Source organism: Chiloscyllium plagiosum, unplaced genomic scaffold, assembly GCF_037043375.1.
Source record: "Chiloscyllium plagiosum isolate Xiang-an unplaced genomic scaffold, Cpla_swu_hap1 HiC_scaffold_15, whole genome shotgun sequence".
Taxonomy (NCBI): domain Eukaryota; kingdom Metazoa; phylum Chordata; class Chondrichthyes; order Orectolobiformes; family Hemiscylliidae; genus Chiloscyllium; species Chiloscyllium plagiosum.
Genome location: NW_028270153.1, coordinates 44,029,960 through 44,052,335, shown reverse-complemented (window position 1 = coordinate 44,052,335; position 22,376 = coordinate 44,029,960). Strand labels below are relative to the sequence as shown.

General features: G+C 39.0%; 1 protein-coding gene across 3 annotated transcripts in view; it reads left to right on the top strand.

Annotated features, from left to right (window-relative positions):
* Positions 1-21,821, top strand: part of LOC122560075 (beta-1,4-galactosyltransferase 5-like) — a 113,092-nt gene extending 91,271 nt beyond the window's left edge. For all 3 annotated transcript variants that reach the window (XM_087994925.1, XM_087994924.1, XM_043710287.2), the window contains 4 exons: positions 4,948-5,135; positions 7,372-7,494; positions 15,776-15,877; positions 18,767-21,821. In XM_087994925.1, coding sequence (XP_087851051.1) covers positions 4,948-5,135; positions 7,372-7,494; positions 15,776-15,877; positions 18,767-18,914 — 561 coding nt within the window. In that variant the 3' untranslated portion in view covers positions 18,915-21,821. The remainder of the gene's footprint in view (positions 1-4,947; positions 5,136-7,371; positions 7,495-15,775; positions 15,878-18,766) is intronic.
* The last annotated feature ends 555 nt before the right edge of the window (positions 21,822-22,376 follow it).

The window sequence follows — 22,376 nt, the reverse complement described above, 5'->3', positions numbered from 1 at the left end:
TATGGACATTAAGGCTACTCTTTCAAGTCATGCTATATGGTCGTTTACATCTATCTAAGCAAGCTGATGCCATCTTTTTCTCCAGTTGGCTGCCCAATGTCCCAAGTATGCGCCCACACAAGGATTGGTATTCTTTGCAAGCCACACACTAAAGTCTAAAGAACATGAAAAGAATTGCATGAATGTATGGCCATAAGATACAGGAGTGCAGGAAACTTAAATGGTTTTACATTTTTGCAGCCTAAAATTCAATAATAAAAAAAAAAGGATTACATAGCTGAAGTTGGTTTTTTTGAAAAGTAGCACTATATTCATCGGAAATTGCTATGGATTTAAGTCTAGCTTTGAAACGCAGCCTTGCATATAGGACATAGAACATAGAAGAATACAGCGCAGTACAGGCCCTTTGGCACTCGATGTTGCGCCGATCCAAGCCCACCTAACCTACACTAGCCCACTATCCTCCATATGCCTATCCAATGCCCGCTTAAATGCCCGTAATGAGGGAGAGTCCACCACTGCTACTGGCAGGGCATTCCATGAACTCACGACTTGCTGAATAAAGAACCTACCCCTAACATCTGTCCTATACCTACCCCCCCTTAAGTTAAAGCTATGCCCCCTTGTAATAGCTGACTCCATACGTGGAAAAAGATTCTCACTGTCGACCCTATCTAAACCCCTAATCATCTTGTACACCTCTATCAAGTCACCCCTAAACCTTCTTTTCTCCAATGAAAACAGCCCCAAGTGCCTCAGCCTTTCCTCATACGATCTTCCTACCATACCAGGCAACATCCTGGTAAACCTCCTCTGCACCCGTTCCAGTGCCTCCACATCCTTCCTATAGTATGGCGACCAAAACTGCACACAATACCCCAGATGTGGCCGCATCAGAGTCTTATACAACTGCATCATGACCTCAGGACTCCAGAACTCAATTCCTCTACCAATAAAAGCCAGTACGCCATATGCCTTCTTCACCGCACTATTTACCTGGGTGGCAACTTTCAAAGATCTGTGTACATGGACACCAAGATCCCTCTGCTCATCCACACTACCAAGTATCCGACCATTAGCCAGTACCCCATCTTTTTGTTACTCTTACCAAAGTAAATCACCTCACAGTTAGCTACATTGAACTCCATTTGCCCCTTTCTGCCCAGTTCTGCAGCTTATCTATATCCCGCTGTAACCTGCCACATCCTTCCTCACTGTCTACAATTCCTCCGACTTTCGTATCATCCGCAAACTTGCTCACCCAACCTTCTAACCCCTCCTCCAGGTCATTTATAAAAATGACAAACAGCAATGGTCCCAAAACAGATCCTTGCGGAACACCGCTAGTGACGGCACTCCAAGATGAACCTTTGCCATCAACTACTACCCTCTGTCTTCTTCCAGCCAGCCAACTCCTAATCCAAACCTCCAACTCACCCTCAATGCCATACCTCTGTATTTTTTGCAGTAGTCTACCATGGGGAACCTTATCAAACGCCTTACTAAAATCCATATACACCACATCTACCACTTTCCCCTCGTCCACCTCCTTAGTCACCTTCTCAAAGAATTCAATAAGGTTTGTGAGGCACGACCTGCCCTTCACAAAACCATGCTGACTATCCTTGATCACATTATTCCTATCCAGATGTTCATAAATCCTATCTCTTACAATTCTCTCTAAGACTTTGCCCACAACAGAAATGAGACTCACCGGCCTATAGTTACTAGGGTTATCCCTACTCCCCTTCTTGAACAAGGGAACCACATTTGCTAGCCTCCAATCTTCTGACACTACTCCTGTAGACAACGAGGACATAAAAATCAAGGCCAATGGCTCTGCAATCTCCTCCCTTGCTTCCCAGAGAATCCTAGGATAAATGCCATCAGGCCCAAGGGACTTATCTATTTTCACCCTTTCCAGAATTTCCAACACCTCTTCTCTACATACCTCAAAGCCATTCATTCTACTTAATTGTGACTCAGTATTCACATCGGCAACAATGTCCTGTTCCTGAGTGAATACTGACGAAAAGTATTCATTCAGTGTCTCCCCAATCTCTTCAGCCTCCACACGCAACTTCCCACTACTATCCTTGACTGGACCTATTCCTACCCTAGTCATTCTTTTATTCCTGACATACCTATAGAAAGCCTTAGGATTTTCCCTAATCCTACCAACTAAGGACCTTTCATGTCCCCTCCTTTCATGTCCCCTCCGTGCTCTCTCTTTAGGTCCTTCCTGGCTATCTTATAACTCTCAATCGCCCCAATTGAACCTTCACGCCTCATCTCTACATAGGCCGCCCTCTTCCATTTAACAAGGGATTCCAATTCCTTATTAAACCACGGCTCCCTCACACGACCCTTTCCTCCCTGCCTGACGGGTACATACTTATCAAGGACACTCAATAGTTGCTCCTTGAACAAGCTCCACATATCAATTACGCCCTTGCCTTGAAGCTTACTTTTCCAAGCCACACATCCCAAGTCATGCCTCACCGCATCATAATTTCCCTGCCCCCAGCTATAACTCTTGCCCTGTAGTGCACACTTATCCCTCTCCATCACTAGAGTAAAAGTCACCGAATTGTGGTCACTGTCCCCAAAGTGCTCACCTACCTCTAGTTCTAACACCTGGCCTGGTTCGTTGGCCTATCTACATATTGTGTCAGGAAGCCCTCCTGCACACATTGGACAAACACTGACCCATCTAACGAACTTGAGCTATAGCTTTCCCAATCAATATCAGGAAAGTTAAAGTCCCCCATAACAACCACCCTATTACTTTCACTCTTCTCTTGAATCATCCTCGCAATCCTTTCTTCTACGTTTCTAGGACTATTAGGAGGCCTGTAAAAAAACTCCTAACAGGGTGAGCTCACCTTTCCTATTCCTAACCTCAGCCCAAACTACGTCAGATGGCGAGTCTTCATCCATCGTCTTTTCCACAGCTGTAATACTATCTTTGACAAGCAATGCCACACCTCCCCCTCTTTTACCCCCACCTCTGACCCTACTAAAACATTTAAACCCTGGAACCTGCAACAGCCAATCCTGTCCCTGTTCTATCCATGTCTCCGTAATAGCCACAACATCGAAGTCCCAGGTACCAACCCACGCTGCAGGTTCACCTACCTTATTTCGTATACTTCTTGCATTGAAGTATACACACTTCAAGCCACTTTCCTGTTTACAGGCACCCTCCTTTGAGATTGATGCCATGATCCTAACCTCCCTACACTCCAGGTCCTGCACCCTAAAGCTACAGTCTAGGTTCCCATGCCCCTGCAGAGTTAGTTTAAACCCCCCCCCAAGAGCACTAGCAAACCTCCCGCCAAGGATACTGGTGCCCCTCAGGTTCAGGTGCAGACCATCCTGTTTATAGAGGTCCCACCTTCCCCAGAAAGAACCCCAGTTATCCAAATACCGGAATCCCTCCCTCCTGCACCATCCCTGTAGCCACGCATTTAACTGTTCTCTCTCCCTATTCCTAGACTCTCTATCACGTGGCACGGGTAACAAACCAGAGACAACAACTCTGTTCGTTCTAACTTTGAGCTTCCAACCTAGCTCCCTGAAAGCCTGCCTAACATCCTCAGCCCTCCTCCTACCTATGTTTTGGTTCACTACCTTCTCTGATGCGTTTTGAAGAAATGTTCAAACCAGCCTCAGTCTGCCTGCTTGGCTGAATGTAGAAGACCCCATAAAACTATACCTACTAGAAAGAACAGGTGAATTATCCTTGGTGTCTTGACCGATACTCCTCCCACAATCAATATCGCAATAGAAATAATTATCTGGTCATTAGCCCATTATCTTGTGGGAGTTTACTGGTAAGACCATAAGGCATAGGAGCAGAATAAAACTATTCGGCCCATCGAGTCTATTGCACCATTCAGTCTTGGATGATATGTTTCTGAACTCTGTTTCCTACCTTCTCCCTGTAATCTTTGATCTCCCTGACCAATCAAGAACATATCTATCTCTGTCTTAAAATCTATTCAACGATTTGATCTCTACAGCCCTCTGAGGCAATGAGTTCCACAGATTCTGTGCCCCCTGGATGAAGAAATTCCTCCTCCTCTCAGTTCTAAAGAGTCATTCATCACTCTGCTGTGTGCTCAGGTCCTACTCATCGAAACATCATCTTCATATCCACTCTATCCAGTTGTGTCAAAATTCTGTAAGTTTCAATGAGATTCCCCCAATATCCCTCTAAACTCCATTGATTATAGTCCCAGAGTCCTCAATTGGTCCTCATATGGCAAGTCCTTCGTCCCTGGGATCATTCTTGTAAACCTCCTTTGGACCCCCTCCAACACCAGCACATACCTCCTTTAATTATGGAGCCCAAAACTGTTCTGACTGGTGCAACTTGATTGTTGTGTTTCTGGCAGTATAGCATTAACTGGACTTAAAATGTAACTCACTGGTGATAAAGCACTTTGTCCAATCGTCATGAAAAATGTTATACTGTATAAATGTCTTCCTTCTGTTATAATTGTGCATTGCATTATTATTGGTCCTGTTTCCAGCACCCTAGTTTTCCTTTTTGCTACCAATTGCAATGTGAATTGAATGATTACAACCTACATATCTTTTTCAATAGAGGCAACGAAAACTTATTATTTCAAAAGATTTTAAAAATTCCATTGCCCAAAATTGAAAATCAGACGATGTAGATAAAATCCATATTCTAATATTGAGATGTTTACAGTTCTCATAATTTTGAGATTGTCAGTGGAATTTGGGAGGATGGTTGAAATATATTCTTTGTGCTTCTAGATGTAGTAAAACTGTACACAACATTTTCAAACTGTTGTAATTCTGTTACAAGTAACACTGAAAAGGACCTTTCCCACTCTTGGCTAATACTTTAAAAGAGCATTTCTAAAGAACTTGTATGGTGTTGAAGGTTAATTGTTTTCTTACTTTATTCATCAGGCTGGTTTCCACCCATTTAACCGTGCAATGCTGTTCAATGTTGGATTTATGGAGGCTTTGAAAGACATGGACTGGGATTGTGTAATCTTTCACGATGTTGATCATATCCCTGAAAATGATCGCAACTACTACGGTTGTGGACAGATGCCAAGACATTTTGCAGCTAAGCTGGATAAATACATGTACTTGTACGTCCACCTCTCATTTGATCTTAAGTGATTGGTTAGTCACATCTAGAAATAGGTCTGTTTTTTTAAAAAAAATGTCATTCAGGAAAGTATATGTAGCTTTAACATTTGAGTGAAGTTCACAAGATGTCCGTTCATTTTACTTTGCACTCCTCAATGAAGATCCACACTATGCATAATTCTTCAGAAAGCTCTGTGAGCTTGTGATTTGTTCAAAGAACCTTGGTTGTGCTGTGTAAAAGATCAACAAAAAGGTTATATGAGGTTCACAGTGACTCCATTGGTAATTGCTTCAACCATCATTTTCATTATTATTCATCATGTCGAGTGTAAACCTTGATCTTGGCAGACAGAAGGATCAATGCTAGGACCTCAACCACTTACAATTTATGTAAATAACTTTGGATGAAGGGATGGAAGGTATGGTTATCAAATCTGGTGATGGTGCAAAGATATATAGGGAAGTAATTTATGAAGAGAACACCAGGGAGTTATAAAAATATTGATAGGTTAGGAGTATTAGACTATATGGCAGATGGAGTATCATGTGGGAAAATGTGAGATTGTTCATTTGGGTAAAAAGAATATGAAATGGTGCATATTATCGAAATGGTGAGAGTATTGAGGAGCTTTGAGATGAAGGTTCTTGGTGTCCTCGTGGGTTGTGACCAGTGGACTTACATATTTCGGAATGATGTTGTGAAACTTGAAAGCGTTCAGAAAAGATTTACAAGGACGTTGCCAGGGTTGGAGGATTTGAGCTATAGGCAGAGGTTGAAGAGGCTGGGGCTGTTTTCGCTGGATCATCAGAGACTGAGGGGTGACCTTCTAGAAGTTTATAAAATCGTGAGGGGCATGGATAGGGTAAATAGACAAGGTCTTTTCCCTGGGGTGGGGGAGTCCAGAACAAGAGGGCATAGGTTTAGGGTGAGAGGGGAAAGAGATAACAGTCCTAATTGGGTGTGTGTGTGTGTGTGTGTGTGTGTGTGTGTGTGTGTGTGTGTGTGTGTGTGTGTGTGTGTGTGTGTGTGTGTGTGTGTGTGTGTGTGTGTGTGTGTGTAGGCTAGTACAATTACAACATTTAAAAGGCATCTGGATGGGTATATGAATAGGAAGAGTTTGGAGGGATATGAGCCAGCTGCTGGCGGGTGGGACTAGAATGGGTTGGGATATCTGGTCCAATGGACGAGTTGGATCGAAGGGTCTGTTTCCGTGCTGTATATCTCCATGACTCATGCTTGCATCAAAACGTGAGTGTGCAGGTAAAATAAGTAATTTGGAAAGTCAATCTGTTCATTTATCTTGAGGGGATTTGAATACAGACCTAAGGAAGTTTGTTTCAATTATACAGGGCACTGGTGAGGTGGCATCTGGAGTACTATGTACAATATTGGTCACTTTCTTTTTATGGGAAGGTGCTTTAAGACCATTTGGAGAAGTTTTACTAGACTAATACCTCAAATGCTGGAGTTGTCATACAAGGAAAGGTTGGATGGGTTTGACGTGTATGTGCTGGTGTTTTGAAGAATGAAGTGATTTGAGGAATCTTGATAACATAGATGTGGAGAGAATGTCATCTCTTAATGAAGAATTAGGGGCCACCCATTTAGTTCATATCTGAAGCAAACTTTTTTTCTGAGGTTTGAGAGTCTTTGAAACCTGTTTTCCAAAAGGGTTGTGGAAACAGAATCCTTGAATTCTTTTGAGGCAGATTATTCTTCAGCGAGATGGTGAAAGGTTATTAGGTAGGAATGTGGATTTTTGAATGGAAGAGCCAGCTCAATGGGCTGAATCGCCTACTGGTTCTCCAAAGTTGTGCGTTCACGTAATTTTCTGTGATATACTCCTGCAACCATATGAATCTGTCTTATTGCAGCTTTTGAGAAGATTTGTAGCTCAAGTTGGGGTTTGGGTTGTACGTTTGTTCACTGTGCTAGTAGGTTTGTTTTCAGATGTTTAATCACTAACCTCTGAGAAAAAGATCTGGAAATGATATTACCCACCTTTAACAGTCCAAGACCCATAAATAGAAAGTGGGACAAAATACCAGCAGAGGCTCGCTGATCATTTTATCTAGCATGGTAACGAAATGTCTGAGAACAAACCAAAAGCTTAGCGAGCAAATTTACAACCCAAATCTGTCTTATTTTAAACCTTTTATAGCACTTAAGTGAGTATTGAATTATTTAAAAGATATTTTAATTGTTTATTATAGTTTTTCTTTTCTTTTTGACAGGCTTCCTTATGATGAATTTTTTGGCGGAGTGAGTGGATTAACAGTGGAACAGTTTAGGAAAATCAATGGTTTCCCAAATGCATTTTGGGGTTGGGGAGGTGAAGATGATGATCTCTGGAAAAGGTAGGTTAGTTTTGATATATTTAAGTAGCTATATGTCTAAATTCATATGTTATGAATTCAATTCATTCAAAACACTTTGGTTTAAAACAGGTGGATGTATTCAAATCAATACCACGTTAAAAGTAGTCATGATTCGGAGATGCCGGTGTTGGACTGGGGTGTACAAAGTTAAAAATCACACAACACCAGGTTATAGTCCAATAGGTTTAATTGGAAGCACACTAGCTTTCGGAGCGACGCTCCTTCATCAGGTGATGAAGGAGCGTCGCTCCGAAAGCTAGTGTGCTTCCAATTAAACCTGTTGGACCATAACCTGGTGTTGTGTGATTTTTAACGTTAAAAGTAATTTCAGTAAAGCGTTTGATAAGGCTCCCCATGGTAGGCTATTGCAGAAAATTTGGATGCATGGGATTGAGGGTGATTTAGCAGTTTGAATCAGAAATTGGCTAGCTGCAAGAAGACAGAGGGTGGCGGTTGATGGGAAATGTTCATCCTAGAGTTCAGTTACTAGTGGTGTTCTGCAAGGATCTGTTTTGGGGCCACTGCTGTTTGACATTTTTATAAATGACCTGGATGAGGGCGTAGAAGGATGGCTTAGTAAATTTGCGGATGTCAGTAAAGTTGGTGGAGTTGTGGACAGTGTGGAAGGATATTTCAGGTTACAGAGGAACATAGATAAGTTGCAGAGCTGGGTGAAGAAGTGGCAAGTGGAGTTTAATGTGGAAAAATGTGAGGTGATTCCTTTGGAAGGAGTAATAGGAATATAGAATACTGGACTGGTAGTGAGATTCTTGGTAGTATGGATAAGCGGAGAGATCTCATTGTCCATATGCACAGATCCCTGAAAGTTGTCACCCAGGTTTATAGGGCAGGGAAGAAGGCGTATGGTGTGTTAGTGTTTACTGGTTGAGGGATTGAGTTTTGGCGCATGAGGTCATGTTGCAGCTATACAAAACTCTGGTGTGGCTGCACTTGGAGCATTGTGTACAGTTCTGGTCACCATATTATGGGAAGGATCTGGAAGCATTGGTAAGGGTGCAGAAGAGATTTACCAGAATGCTGCCTGGTTTGGAGGGAAGGTCTAATGAGGAAAGGCTGAGGGACTTGAAGCTGTTTTTGTTGGAGAGAAGAAGGTTAAGAGGTGACTTAATAGAGACATACAAGATGATCAGATACAGTGGATAGTGCGAACCTTTTTCCTCAGATGGTGATGACTAGCATGATGAGACACACTGCTTTAAACTGAGGGGTGATAGATATAGGACAGATATCAGAGGTAGGTTCTTTACTCAGATAGTAAGGGCATGGAATGCCCTAACTGCAACAGCAGTGGACTCGCCAACATTTAAGGGCATTTAAATGGTCATTAGATAAACATATAGGTGATATTGAAATAGTGTAGGTTAGATGGGCTTTAGATTGGTCTCATAAGTTGGCGCAATATGGTGGGCCAAAGGGCCTGTACGGTGCTCTTATGATGTATGAATTTTAAAAACTTATGTGCATGAGGGGCTTTATTGATTGACAGTCAATATTTCTGGAGTCTTGTTTTTGTTATAAACAACAGCCTGAGTGTGTAAATTCCTGGGATGTTGTTGGATGTGTGTTATCATTGGGAGAATTTGATGAGTGAACAGACTAAAAATTGAAGAATTTTCACTTGTTTTCATTTAGAATCAGGAATGTATTTTTTCATTGCTTAAGGGAACTAAAACCCTTAGTTTGAAAACTTATTTGTTTCAGATCGCAAAAATAAATCCTGGTTGAAATTATATTTATGAAAGTTTTTTTTCCTAGAGAAAGACAGAAGTTCAGAATGTTGAGAAATAGGTTACCTCAGAAGACATTTTTGGTGAAAGTTCCAGGCCAGAAGTGTTTTGGGTAGAATTCTGAAAGGGTTGTTTGAAGTAAAGAAAATTTTAATTTGTGTTGTGTGGCATGTCAATAAATAGGTTTGAAACTCTCCAGACTGGGAATTGGAAGAAATTATTAAGTCAAACCTACAGATCTGATAGAGAAGAGGATTTACTATGGTATTTGAGCACAACAGAGTGATGACATTCCAATAGATGTAATTGCATTTTTGTCGTGTTTAAAATCTTTCAAGTTATGCTGTTTTAAATAATTTAGATTAACCTAGTTCATCTTTGTCTTTTGCAAAATATACTGTTTGCTTTTATGCTTCAACCAAATCTGCAGCATTGCGTGCTTGTTTTTCTTTTTAAGATCACATCATCAGATCATGTTTTGATTTTGTTTTTATTTATCAAGTCTGACTTCAGTCTGGGATCTGACTTGTCCAATATTAACAACTGACATTAGAATGTCCAGTGTAGCAGATGCCAGAAAATCCCAGCAAAGTAAACCAAAGCAAATCCAGTAGTTAATACGAATTCCCAATCCAAATCCTGCCTTTGCATCAAACACCCTTCCCCACCTTGCAGTATTCACCCAAATCTGGGAATTCTGGAGTCAGAGACTTTTAATAAAGATAATAAAGAATTTACTAACAAGCATGTTTGTCTGTTACAGCTGCAATCAGCTGCTACAAATATGACATTGGTGGTTTTCTAAATGGGGAGGATGAAAAGCAATAGTTATCACTTGTACAATGAAGCATTTTACTTTCTTGATGCACTCAATTTGCCCTCATTTCCACAAGCTTATGCAAGCAAAGATAATAACACCACATGATGCCCTTGCTTACTTGTAATGATCACATGGCTCTAACTTCTAAATGTTTTTGGATGTTGTCTGAAATCAATATATATTTTTGTGCACAAATACAGACTGATTGATTGAAAAATCTCAAAACAGGCCATGATTCATGAGCTAGCTGCAAATAATCTCTCATTCGCTCCACCTTTTTAAACAGTCTATCTGGTTGATGAGCAATGCATCAATGGTAGCAACACTACTTAAATTGGCATACTAACGTCTAACATAGAAAATCATTCCTAGTGCTTTACAGAGCATAAAGAAAAACTGATACTAGGACAAATTGAATGGATTAGAAGGAATGATTGATTTAAATGCTTAATTTGCAAAAGTGATTTTGATGAGATGAAGACACAACAAGAGAAAAAGAGTCGAGAGAGACAAGAAGCAGAATGTAGGTGGCTGTGACTGAAATCCCCTCGACTCTAAATAATGTCGCTCCAGCAGATTTGAAGTTTTCAAATGGAATAGAAAGGTGGGACGAAGAAGGCAGAGGGAACATGCATGCTAGCAGGCCTGACCCAAATCATCTGGAAAATGCAGGAACCTATCATTAATCAAATCTCTGAGAGGATGAGTGAATTGCAGGTTTCATTGAAATAAACCAGGTTCTGAGAGGTATCATTAAATTATCCTCCAACCGAGGAATCTATAAATGGGACCACAACCTCTTTATTTGGAATCAGTCATATAAAATTAAAATGGAAAAGGTCTTCAGTCACTCATACCAGGTAGGGTGCCTTGTATTAGACTGGTCTGGATGTGAAAGTTATGAAAGTGCGATCATAGTAATATTTGTTGTAGGTTATTTAGAATTGAAGGGATATTAACTTTGAATAGATTGGTTTGGTTTATCCTGAGGTAAGTGTAGAGGGGCAGAATCAGTGATGAGAATATGGTGTTTGGAGTAGAAACTACAGCTTTGGTCTTTCCATTGTTTAGCTGAAGAAATGCTTGGAGTCAGAAAGTGATGGCAGGTTGTACTGAATGTTACCAAAATATTGTGGAAGCTGACCCCATATGTCTAAATGAAGAAGAGGAAGAGAAGGTATATCTCTTTCCGGGTAACTGAGGGATTTGGAGGAGCCATCGCTGTTGACATTGGTTTGGCCCACGCAGCTGGCAAAGAGTAGATTCAAATCAATAATGTATCTGGACTAGATAGTTGAGAGGCATTAAAATAAAATTGAGTGATATGCAATGCTGATGGCTGCAGAAAGGGAAACAATTGGTACTTGTATGCGACATTTGGTCAGACATCCTAAGATGTCTCTCAACAGTGACTCTGAATTCTGTATTAGAACAGGTGAAGATGATGAAAAGCTTGGTTGACAACATTGTATTAGGTGAGGTAACCCTGTTAGGTTCTTTTCCTGAGGTTTTGCACACTTGATGCAACTGCAACACACCAACTTCTGTGAGCAAGCAACCAAATTTATTAAGCGCAGTACAATACAGGCTTTCTGGAGGAACCTTTAACACACCTCGCAAAGCTTACGGGGTCATGGCAAAAAGCTCTCTGAACCAAAGGAAATCGTTAAAGTTTATTAAAGCTTGTACAGGCTAGGTGGCCCCCTTTGACCCCCTCTGTAGCTGTGCAAGGTTGAGTCAAAGTGAGGCACTCCACAAAGAAATCGCATTACCTCCCCTTTGTAGAGGTAGTTGGCCATACTTACAGATGCTCTGACCACTCCTCCATAGTCACATGGGACTCGAGACAACCCCAGTCACTCAGTCACATGCTACCCCAGGGACAGTGGCAGGATGAGATCATCCTCGAAGATAATGCTAATGCCCTAAATCTGGGAAATCATTATGCAAACGGTTTCCTAACTCGGTGATTTCCCCAAAACAATGGAAGAGATTGAATTGATAGTTTAATTTGACAATAGCAGCGGAATAATGTTTAAATGAAGTGTAAATTACAATGGATAGTCATCCACATTCTTTCATGGCTTTCGTCCCCACCCAAAGACAGTGCAGTTTATCCCTTTAATATTACATTAATGTCCAGAGAGACAGTAGAATTTAATCTTTTAACATTACAAACCCGATGGAACACGAGTTGCCTACAAGCACTGTGTCCCAAAAAAAGGAAAAATTCTTTTATTTTAAAATTTGTTCACCCCTTACAATGATCTAACTTAGTAAAAGTGTAAACTGTATTTTAAAAATCTTGTAAATTAGCACTATAAAAGCAAAGTAATCTTTTTCCACATAGCAAGCTGGAAAGGTTTTATTAATATTCGTTCAAGGGATGAGGTAATTGCTGGCTAGGTCAGCATTTGTTGCCCATCCCTAACTTGCCAGAGGGGAGTTAAGAGTCAACCATATTGCTATGGTTCTGGAATCAAATGCAAACCAGACCAGGTAAGGATGGCAGTTACCTTCTCTTAAGGATATTTGTGAACCAGATGGGTTCTTCTTGATATTTCATTATTATCATCAGACTCTTATTTCGGCATTATTGTTGAACTCAAGTTCCATCATCTGCTGTGGCAGGATTCAAACCCAGGGCCCAGAGCATTACTTGGATCTCTGGATTAATAGTCGAGTGATAATACCACTAAGTCATCATCTACCCATACACCATTGATAGTCAAACACGTTTGCTGTGTTTTCATGCTGCAGTGTGAAATCCTGGAGCGTTTCTGTTATCCTAGCAGATGAACAGGTCACTGGGGTGATAATTATCCTTTATCATTGATGCATTTTATCCAATTTCCTGATCTACAGCTCAGAAATGCCAGAGGTCATCTAGGCTGTCTTGGTAGCAGCATACAAATTGGATTATGTATTTACATTGCTTTGTGACTGTGGCTTCCTGGACCACCTTATCAGAAGCAGCTTTTCAATTCCATCCATGTTGGTCTAGACAACAGCAATTGCTTTTGCATTATACATTTCAGCTTTAAACACCAAAGAGTAATCTGGCAAAAAATGGTAAAACAGTCCAGTTCTATTCATGCAAACAATGTATCTTGGTGCCTACCAGTTGGTGAAACTATTTTGCAGTTACTGCTCTAGATTTGTCTACGATCTTATTCTTTACTTTGGCCAAACTCTGCGATAATTGATTGGTCCTGTAATTTGAGAGCCAAGTGTGTGTGGTGCTGGAAAAGCACAGCAGGTCAGGCAGCATCCAAGGAGCAGGAGAATCGATGTTTAGGGCAAAAGCCCTTAAATCGCATGGACTCCAGACTACATTCAGACCAACACAATTTTGATCTGAACAGGACAACCAGTACCTGCTATAAGTTCAAAACCTCCAGAAACAGTTCTCCTTCTGCATCCTCCGCTCTGCTCTTGCAGACATGCGCCGCCACCTAATCTCTACAGTCAGCCCTGCCTCAGCTGAGGGCCACATGCACTCAGAACTGCAAAGGACCTCTGCTGTTAAAAAATCTCCTGCTCCTCGAATGCTGACTGACCTGTTATTCTTTTCCAGCACTACTCTCTCAACTCTGATCTCCAGTATCTGCATTCCTCACTGCCATATGAGAGGCCCGTCTAAGTTTGGCTCATCTGATATTATCAATCCAGAACTTTTTCTGGTCACAGCCATTCTTCTGTTCAGTTTCCTACTCTATGTATTGTCAGGAATAGATAACAGCTTCACTACAGTTGGATTTTTTTGGGTATTGTGAGTTTGTTTGGAGGTGTGGGAGGAAAAATGAAAATTGATTCAAATAGAATTGAGAGTGAAGTGGTCATAAGAAAATAATGTGAGAACATAAGAGCTAGGAACAGGAGTAGGCCATCTGGCCCCGTTTGAGCCTGATCCGCCATTTAATAAGATCATGGCTGATCTTTTCATCGACTCAGCTCCACTTACCCGCCCACTCACTATAGCCCTTACTTCCTTTATTGTTCAAAAAACAATCTCTGCCTTAAAAACATTCAACGAGGTAGCCTTAACTGCTTTACTGGACAAGGAATTCCACAGATTCGTAACCCTTTGGGTGAAGAAGTTCCTCCTCAACTCGTTCCTAAATCTGTTTGCCCTTATTTTGAGGCTGTACTCCCTAGTTCTAGTTTCACCTGCCAATGGAAACAACTTCCCTGCTTTTGTTACCTATTCTGTCATAGATTGCAGAGAAGAAAATAAAATGTCTTTCTATGTGCCAAGTTTAAACACATACTGATCTTTTTCAAATTGATAGCACCCAAGAGGCCATGAAGCTTTGAAACTATCCCAGGAATATGAGCAAATTCTACAAAATGCAAGTCAATGATATACCTTTCCCCAGTACTATAAGATTTGTGGAATAGCTGTCTCCATTTTATTTCAATTAGGAAAATTTCTAGTTTTAATTTTAATATAGTAGCCCTGAAGATAAAGGCACTAGTTACTGCTGCAGCATTGCTACATGTTACAGGTGTTGTATGCTTACATTTACATAATTATCAATTTATTGAAGCTCTTCAGTAAGCTTGGAGAGAACAAGATATACTTACATTACCCAGTGGTCGAGTTTAGATATTTTGCTGGAATGTCTTTCTTGGGTCATTGGTGTTTGATCTGTTCATATGGTGACAATCCTGATGAGTAACAACAGAATGATATAGTTTCAATTTCCAGCATTCACAGTCTGATGTTGGAACTTGCAAAGTTCAGCTGCTTTTCCTTGGAAATTGTTGAATGTATTTTTTTCTGCTGCAGTTGGCAAGGGAGAGATGTTGTAAAGCTGATTTGATCTCTAATAGAATGTTATCCTCATAAGGTGTGATGGAATGGTGCTATGTAAGAGCTAAAGGATCATCCCCAAATACAAGAGGGGAAGCCAGATGAAGAGTAAATATCCTGAGACATTAAATTTTCACCCAAGTTGAAGAATGGTGAAAACCTTATGTAGGCACTGAACCCTACTAATGTCATTATTGAATAAATCTTTAAATAGTCAAGATTGATCTCTTGTTGGAGTTAAATTTGGCTCTTGCTTTGAGGTTCTAAATTATGGCAATTGCCATAAAATACTTTTCACTTGTCTTTTTGAGACAAGTTTGACTTACACATTTTGTTATTGAATATTTGTTAGCATTGATGCACTGAATTCTGTGTTCTTTTAAAGAGAAAGTAGATTCATTTGTACAGCTTTTTGTTTGGATTATTTTGGTTCTTAATTTAAAAAATGGTGTAAGTTTTTTGATGGCAATACTGTACACAGGTCGAAGACTGAATCACACTAGGTTAATTAGTAAGATTTGTTATTAGGACAAGTTTCTTGAGTTATTCTTTGTTCTGCCCCTCTCTCACAAATTGAGGTAAATGGAGGATAATTTAACATGAAAAGCAATGGGTGCTGCTACCTCAGGTGAGTAATCTTCTAGACGTTTTTTGAACTGTACTTGCTGATCACTTTGTCAAATTCAAGTAACAGCTGTGTTTGCTGTTGAAATTCTTCTCAACACTTAGAATCATACAGATGTACAGCATGGATACGGACCCTTTGGTCCAACAGTTTGACTTGAAACTCTATTTGCTTCAAAGTAAGTGTAAAATGTTCAAGTGTTTTGATTGAACTAAGAACATTTATTAAAGAATCTGTTTGGCTGTTTTCAGGGTTCAGTTTGCTGGACTTACAGTAACAAGACCAGGGGGTGATTTAGGAAAATACAAATCAGTTCCTCATCACCATCGAGGGGAAGTGCAGTTCTTGGGAAGGTGAGCAGGACGTTTCATATTATATCTTAATATACTGTTGGATTTAGATTCTGAAGAGATAATATAAGACAAAATAGCATATGCTAATTCATAAAATTAGCTAAAATAGGTATTTGACAAGGTGGAAATTCTTAATGGAATTTCTGCCATGTATATATAGCTCTAAAAGAGCTATTGTAGTAATGGTGCTCTTCATGCTCCAACACATACCATTCAGCATTATGAAAGTATCCTGTGTGTAAGTTGGCTTTAAAAACCTTCCATTTGAGTCCTTTTACCCCATGCATTAATAAATTACTGTTCACTCGTGTAAGCATATGTAATCAACCTGGCCCTATCTTTCAACATTTTATTCAAGCAAATTCCAAAGGTTAGGAGCATTAAAATGTAGGAAACAAATGAAAAACCAATCCAAACTATTGCAGATAGCAAATAGAAGCAAAGCCCTTGCTGAAAGGAAAATTTGCACTGAGACTGACTTTTCTTGTATAAACAATATACCTTTTTGTAGATTATTCTAATTTTTTTTTATTTTCAAAATCCATAGAAAAGTATTTGTCAAAGTGCAAAAGCCTATATTAGAATTCGAAGCTTAAATATGTACTTTCAGGCCTGGAGTGCAACAGCTGTGTTGCTTTTGACCATTAAATTAAATTGGCAGTGTACTAACAAACTGATACAAGTATTTATCTAATCATTGTGGATGAAGTTTCAGAAAGGAGATTTTCTCAGATGTGTGAAATGTGATTCCAACACAGTTGATAAAATTTTCTTTATCAAGAAAACAAATCTCTGGGTATCCTCTGACCAAGCACTGTTTCCAAAATCGATTTCAGGTGGTTCATCTGAAATAAGTTAATGAAGGTCAGTATCCCATCACTATGTCACCCTTTATATGTGCACAGTGCATGACACTGACCCAGCTAGCTCAGAGCCAGCGCTTAGAGTGAACAGAACCCCTGGCATTTCTATTTATAGTTTTAGATTAGATTACTTACAGTGTGGAAACAGGCCCTTCGGCCCAACAAGTCCACACCGACCCGCCGAAGCGTAACCCACCCATACCCCTACATTTACCCCTTACCTAACACTACGGGCAATTTAGCATGGCCAATTCACCTGACCTGCACATCTTTGGACTGTGGGAGGAAACCGGAGCACCCGGAGGAAACCCACGCAGACACGGGGAGAACGTGCAAACTCCACACAGTCAGTCGCCTGAGGTGGGAATTGAACCCGGGTCTCTGGCGCTGCGAGGCAGCAGTGCTAACCACTGTACCACCGTGCCGCCCTCCAGTTGTCAGCCCAGGATCCTTGATTGGACCAGGTTTACAGCCCCAATCAGAGAACTCATATTTTGAGGTCCACCTAGCCGACCTTGTTCCAATCTAACTAAGCATCTCTGCCTTGATATGCAATCTGATGGCTGTCACTGTGTGAGTATCAGTGAACATGTGCAATTGGTGCTTTAAGTACCAATATCAACTAACTCCAAGTTTCATAAATAAAGTTACTACCTTACATGGAATAATTACTTATTTATTCATCTTTTCTATCTGACTTTTTGAAGATTGTATACTAGATTTTGCCATCACCAGTAAAATAGTGGCACTTCCTGTTAATTGTACAGGAACTGTTCATAAAATGTAACTAATTCCCTTGCCTAACCAGATTTTAAATTTGGCACCCACATAATGAGATTATAATGGCAGTGAGATCAGTATATAAAGTATAAGTAGCCAACCACATAAACTAGTCTCAGACAGAAAAAAATCAGAAAATTTTGAACTTACTTGATCCTACATGTTTTAATGTAATTTTTTTTGATTGAATGATAAATGATTGAAGAGATCTTGAAATAGAAGTATAAATTTTGGAGTAGACTCCAAAAACTAATTTTTGCAGAAGTGTAGATTTTGGACTACAACTTGTACATTTCTACATTACTCTGCATATAGCAGATTCCTAAAGGTACTGTTGATGTTTGTGCAGTTTGATGATGGCACTGACGTGTTCAATATGTTGCTGTTGCAAAGTCCAGGCTAGTGTACATTTCATAGCTCCTTAATCATTTAAGGAAACCATAACACCAAAAAAAACCTCCCCAGTTGTCCATTTAACTTACAAATATAAAGCATAACTGAGTAAAATGCAAATGTTCAAATATGGCTTTTGAGTTTTAGCTTCGCCGTTTTGTGAAATGTTTATTTGAATATCATTTAACATCTGAAATTGTAAAAATTTCTTCAGTACTGATGTCATAAAACTAAACTTTTTATAGAAGATGATGTTGGGGAGAATGCTACAAACTTGAACAATCTCTCTGGAATTCATTAACCCAGAGGGTTGTTGAAGCTCAATCATTGAGCAGGTTCAAGCATAAATTTCTGGCGATTAATGATGTTAAGGGATATGGAGATAGTGTGGTAAAATGGCATTGAACACAAAGTAGAGAGCTTTGACCTAACATGGTGGAGCAGGCTTGATAGGGTAAATGATCTCCTCCTGTGTCTATGTTCCTGTAAACCTTTTAAGAATCCCACTGAACCATTGATCTCTTGACACATTCTGACCCTTCATTGTATAAGTAACAAACCAAGATCGAAGAATGTAAAACTATTTGGATTAAAAATAGATTTGTTTTGTTTTTGAATCACTAATATATTAATTCGGCTATACTTCAATCTGTTGTGGTACTAACTCGATTAGTACAATATTTTTTTGTTGAAGCTAATAGTTTTGAAAAATTTGAAGCTCTCTACTTTGTTTATTGTTGTCTACAAATTCAAGCAACATTTGTTAAATTGTTATTTGGTTATTTGATTATTTTGACTGACATGAAAGCATCCTCAATAAACTGTTTCACTGAAATGTTTTTTTTTATTACAGATATGCTTTATTGAGACATTCTAAAGAAAGGCAAAAACTTGATGGCCTGCAAAACTTGAAGTACTTTCCAAATATTACAGTTGAAGCCTTGTTTAAAAATATAACTGTAAACTTGACACCGGAGCTGGCTCCAGTGAGACGCTATTAATCTAAAATGGGCACAATAGTTTAGTGAGGGTTAGGGTTGCTTGCTCAGAAAAATTGATGGACTTGTAAACCTGGTTTAAAAAAAAATCTACAGTGAGACAACACAGAAGTTCCTTTACGTAGTCATGAGGAATTGGCTGGCAGTTGATTTGATTATTTGACACCAGATTGAATATTGATCAGTGACTATGCAGCAGTGCTGGTGAATATGAGAAAACCAGGCCTGAAAAAATCATTGTATGGAGAACTTCTTCAATGTGACCTCTTCCCGCTTTTCCAATTGGATAATAGTACATCATCAGTCAAGAAGGAAACACAAACTGAAGAATCCACTGAACAGTATCTGGGCAAAGAATCAACCTGAATTCCAAGACTGCAGAGCTACTTGGAAACTGTTAAACCATATTTTGATTTAGGATGCCAAGAAGAATGAAGTGAACGGTTTCCTTTCCAATCACCTTGTGATCAAATATTAAATTGAAAGCATACAATTACCTTGTTTTTATTCACTAGCAATTGTTAATGCACTTCTAGTGGATGATGCTTTTGTTTTGTAAATAAGCTGTGAATTGCCAGATATTTTTTTATTTATAGTCTACTGAATCACAAGGTTTACATGTTCAGGTCAACAATATAAGTCTGACACTGTTGTATGTGTATGGCACAGAACACACTGAATATAATCCCCTTAATTTTAAATGTGAGGTGAATAGATTCATATGTGTTCCTGAATATTTAACTTAATGGGTGTTCTATTTCAGTCCTCTTTACTGCTACACTCTCATGCTGCTGAAATTCATGGATTGTTCCTAGAAAATTTGGCATCCTTATACATGCCTTCATTAAAGCAACAAACTGCAGTTGTTTGACTTAACTCAAATATAAACAATTATAATGAATAATCAGCATTTTAAAAAGTAAATTTGTGCCAATTATACTGTGACATTTTAATTAACAAAGTATAGTTAATGTAGGAAGCAATTTTCCATTATTATGAATTTGGTTTATGGCAACTTCCAGAAACTTTGAAACTGCTGAGTTTGTGTTTCTTTAATGTTCTGAAATTGAGGAATCCAACTAACGTTTTTTTAGTCCAAGCACTTAGCTAATACTTTAAGCTTATCTGCCTGAATTGGTGAGTTCCTTTGCTCCTATGCCAATCATATTTGTGAACATTTGTAAAAGGTCAACTTATTGACTAGGTGCTAATGCCCATTGTTTGAATAAAAATGGTTTCTAGTATTAGATGTTGTCACTGCACATGATAACAATAGGACAAGAAGCTAAACACTAGCTTCTGCAGGGTTTTTGACTAGGACTAATTCGATACATGATGAGGCTGCCTGTATAACTTTAACACAACTGTTGTAGGTCTAGTGTTCTATGTGCCAGGAGGAGATGGGGAAAAGAAAAAAATTATAGCAAAAGAAGTGGAGATATATGTATATATGTATGTATATTTTTTTGTATCAATCTTTGGTTTACACCTTTTGAGTCTATGGTCCCATCCACCAATGAATGGTGATGTCATGATACAAGCTCTGCTGTTTGCAATGAGGAACAGCCCAAGTGTATAGAGATGAAAGCTTTTGTTGCAAGGTCATGATCAGTCAATATGAGAGGACATCTGGGGATGAAATTTGCCCTTTTTTTGCCACGCTGCTAGTAGAACACAAAATAAAATTCCTATTTTGGACTCTGCTGATCCTATTTTGGACTCTGCTGATCCTATTTTTGTTTAAAAAACGGTTGAAGGCAAAGAATTTCATTCTCCTAGACATATTTGTCCTTGAAAGGCTGTTAGCCTTATTTAGTTTTTGTTAGTATTTTAAAGCTGGTGTTTTACAAAAAAGTATTGCATATATTATCCAGAATACTGTGTATGATGCGGTCAGAGTGTATAGCAATAAAGAGAATGCTAATTTGTTTCATTTTCAGCTGTCAGTGGTAGTGGTTTAAAATGGTAACTTGTTGTTGCTATTTCTGAAACTGGTATTGCTTTAATACAGAAATAAACATGTAATTGTATTTGTTTTGATTATAGCTATATGTAAGCCTATGTTTGTGTCTTTTCTTCTCTCCTTTTATCCTCTTCACATACACATGCACAAGCGCATACTCTCTCAAATGGCTTTGATGAAGCACTTAAATATGTACTGTTCATGTTTTGCTGATTTTTCTAAACAATTTCTCTTTTGTGTAATTGTGTAGATGAGAAAATTGAGATATGCATGCTCCAACATATTATAGAACACATTTTGAAAAACATCACCGTTTAAGAATTGGAAAGCAGCTGTAAGGCAGTACAGTACACATTCCAAAATTCTATTGATTGTTATGTTCCTATTTTAACTTCTAGTGTCAAGTTAAATCTATTCAGAACACTTCTTTTCCTTCTAAATATTCAACATACCTACTTGGTAAATTCTTTGCCCATTTCATAAGCATGTTCACGTAATGCAATTGATGGATATTTCTGATTTTAATTGCTTTTTACCATGTTATACACAAGACCCACAATGTGTTTGCACATGACCCAAATTGCATGCAAAGAAGTTGGTAAATGGGCAAGGAAGTAGAAATCTATCAAACTTTCAATAATATATTGTACAGAAAGATGGACAAAAAAAACCTTGAAAATACCAGCCCCTTTTTTCAAATGTTGGCATGCATTGTTAAACTATGGTGCCTGTTAAATTTTTGTTGTATGGTCTAGTTTTTGCATGTTTCCAAGTAGAATTGGCCAGATCAGCAAAGTTCTAGACCTGTGCACTGAAAAGCATCAGAAAGTATTAGAGTTCTCACCTCAAAGCCTTTTGTCCCTTATTTCACACCTTTGATCATTTGTTATACATTTTTGTATTAATTTATGGATGAATTTTTCAATAAAAAATGAAAGACACCATGAGTTGATGTGTAGCTCACAAATATTTCATAAACATTAGATCATTCATTATTTGAGGCAATTCAAAATAAATAACTTACAATGTTCTTGTGAAGAGATTGAACTGGAATAAAATCTGTGCACAAAATGTACTTTTCCAAACCATGATGATTTTGTACAACATGAATAAATGTTTGGATTCTCTGACAAACCATCTCCTCCCAATCAATCACTAGACTGATCCCTACTTTCACAATTCATTCATTGTTGTCCAATGCCAGTGCCAGCAGTATGATCAGAATATTTGCTTTAAACTGATGCCCCACCAATATTTTGTTACTGATTTGGTTTATTTGTCACACATTTTGTAGCAAAGTATATGGGAGTGGGTGGAGGTGTGTGGAATAGCACTCTCTGGTATCATTGTAAAGCACAGAAAAATAAACCAAAACATAAAGTATAAAGACAGAACAAGAAACATTTAACTTTACAGTCCTCTTGTCAAGTGCTCCATCATGGGCCTGGTGGCTAGGCACATGTCCCCTTTGCCATGTGGCCATGGCTGGAATAGAAGTTGCC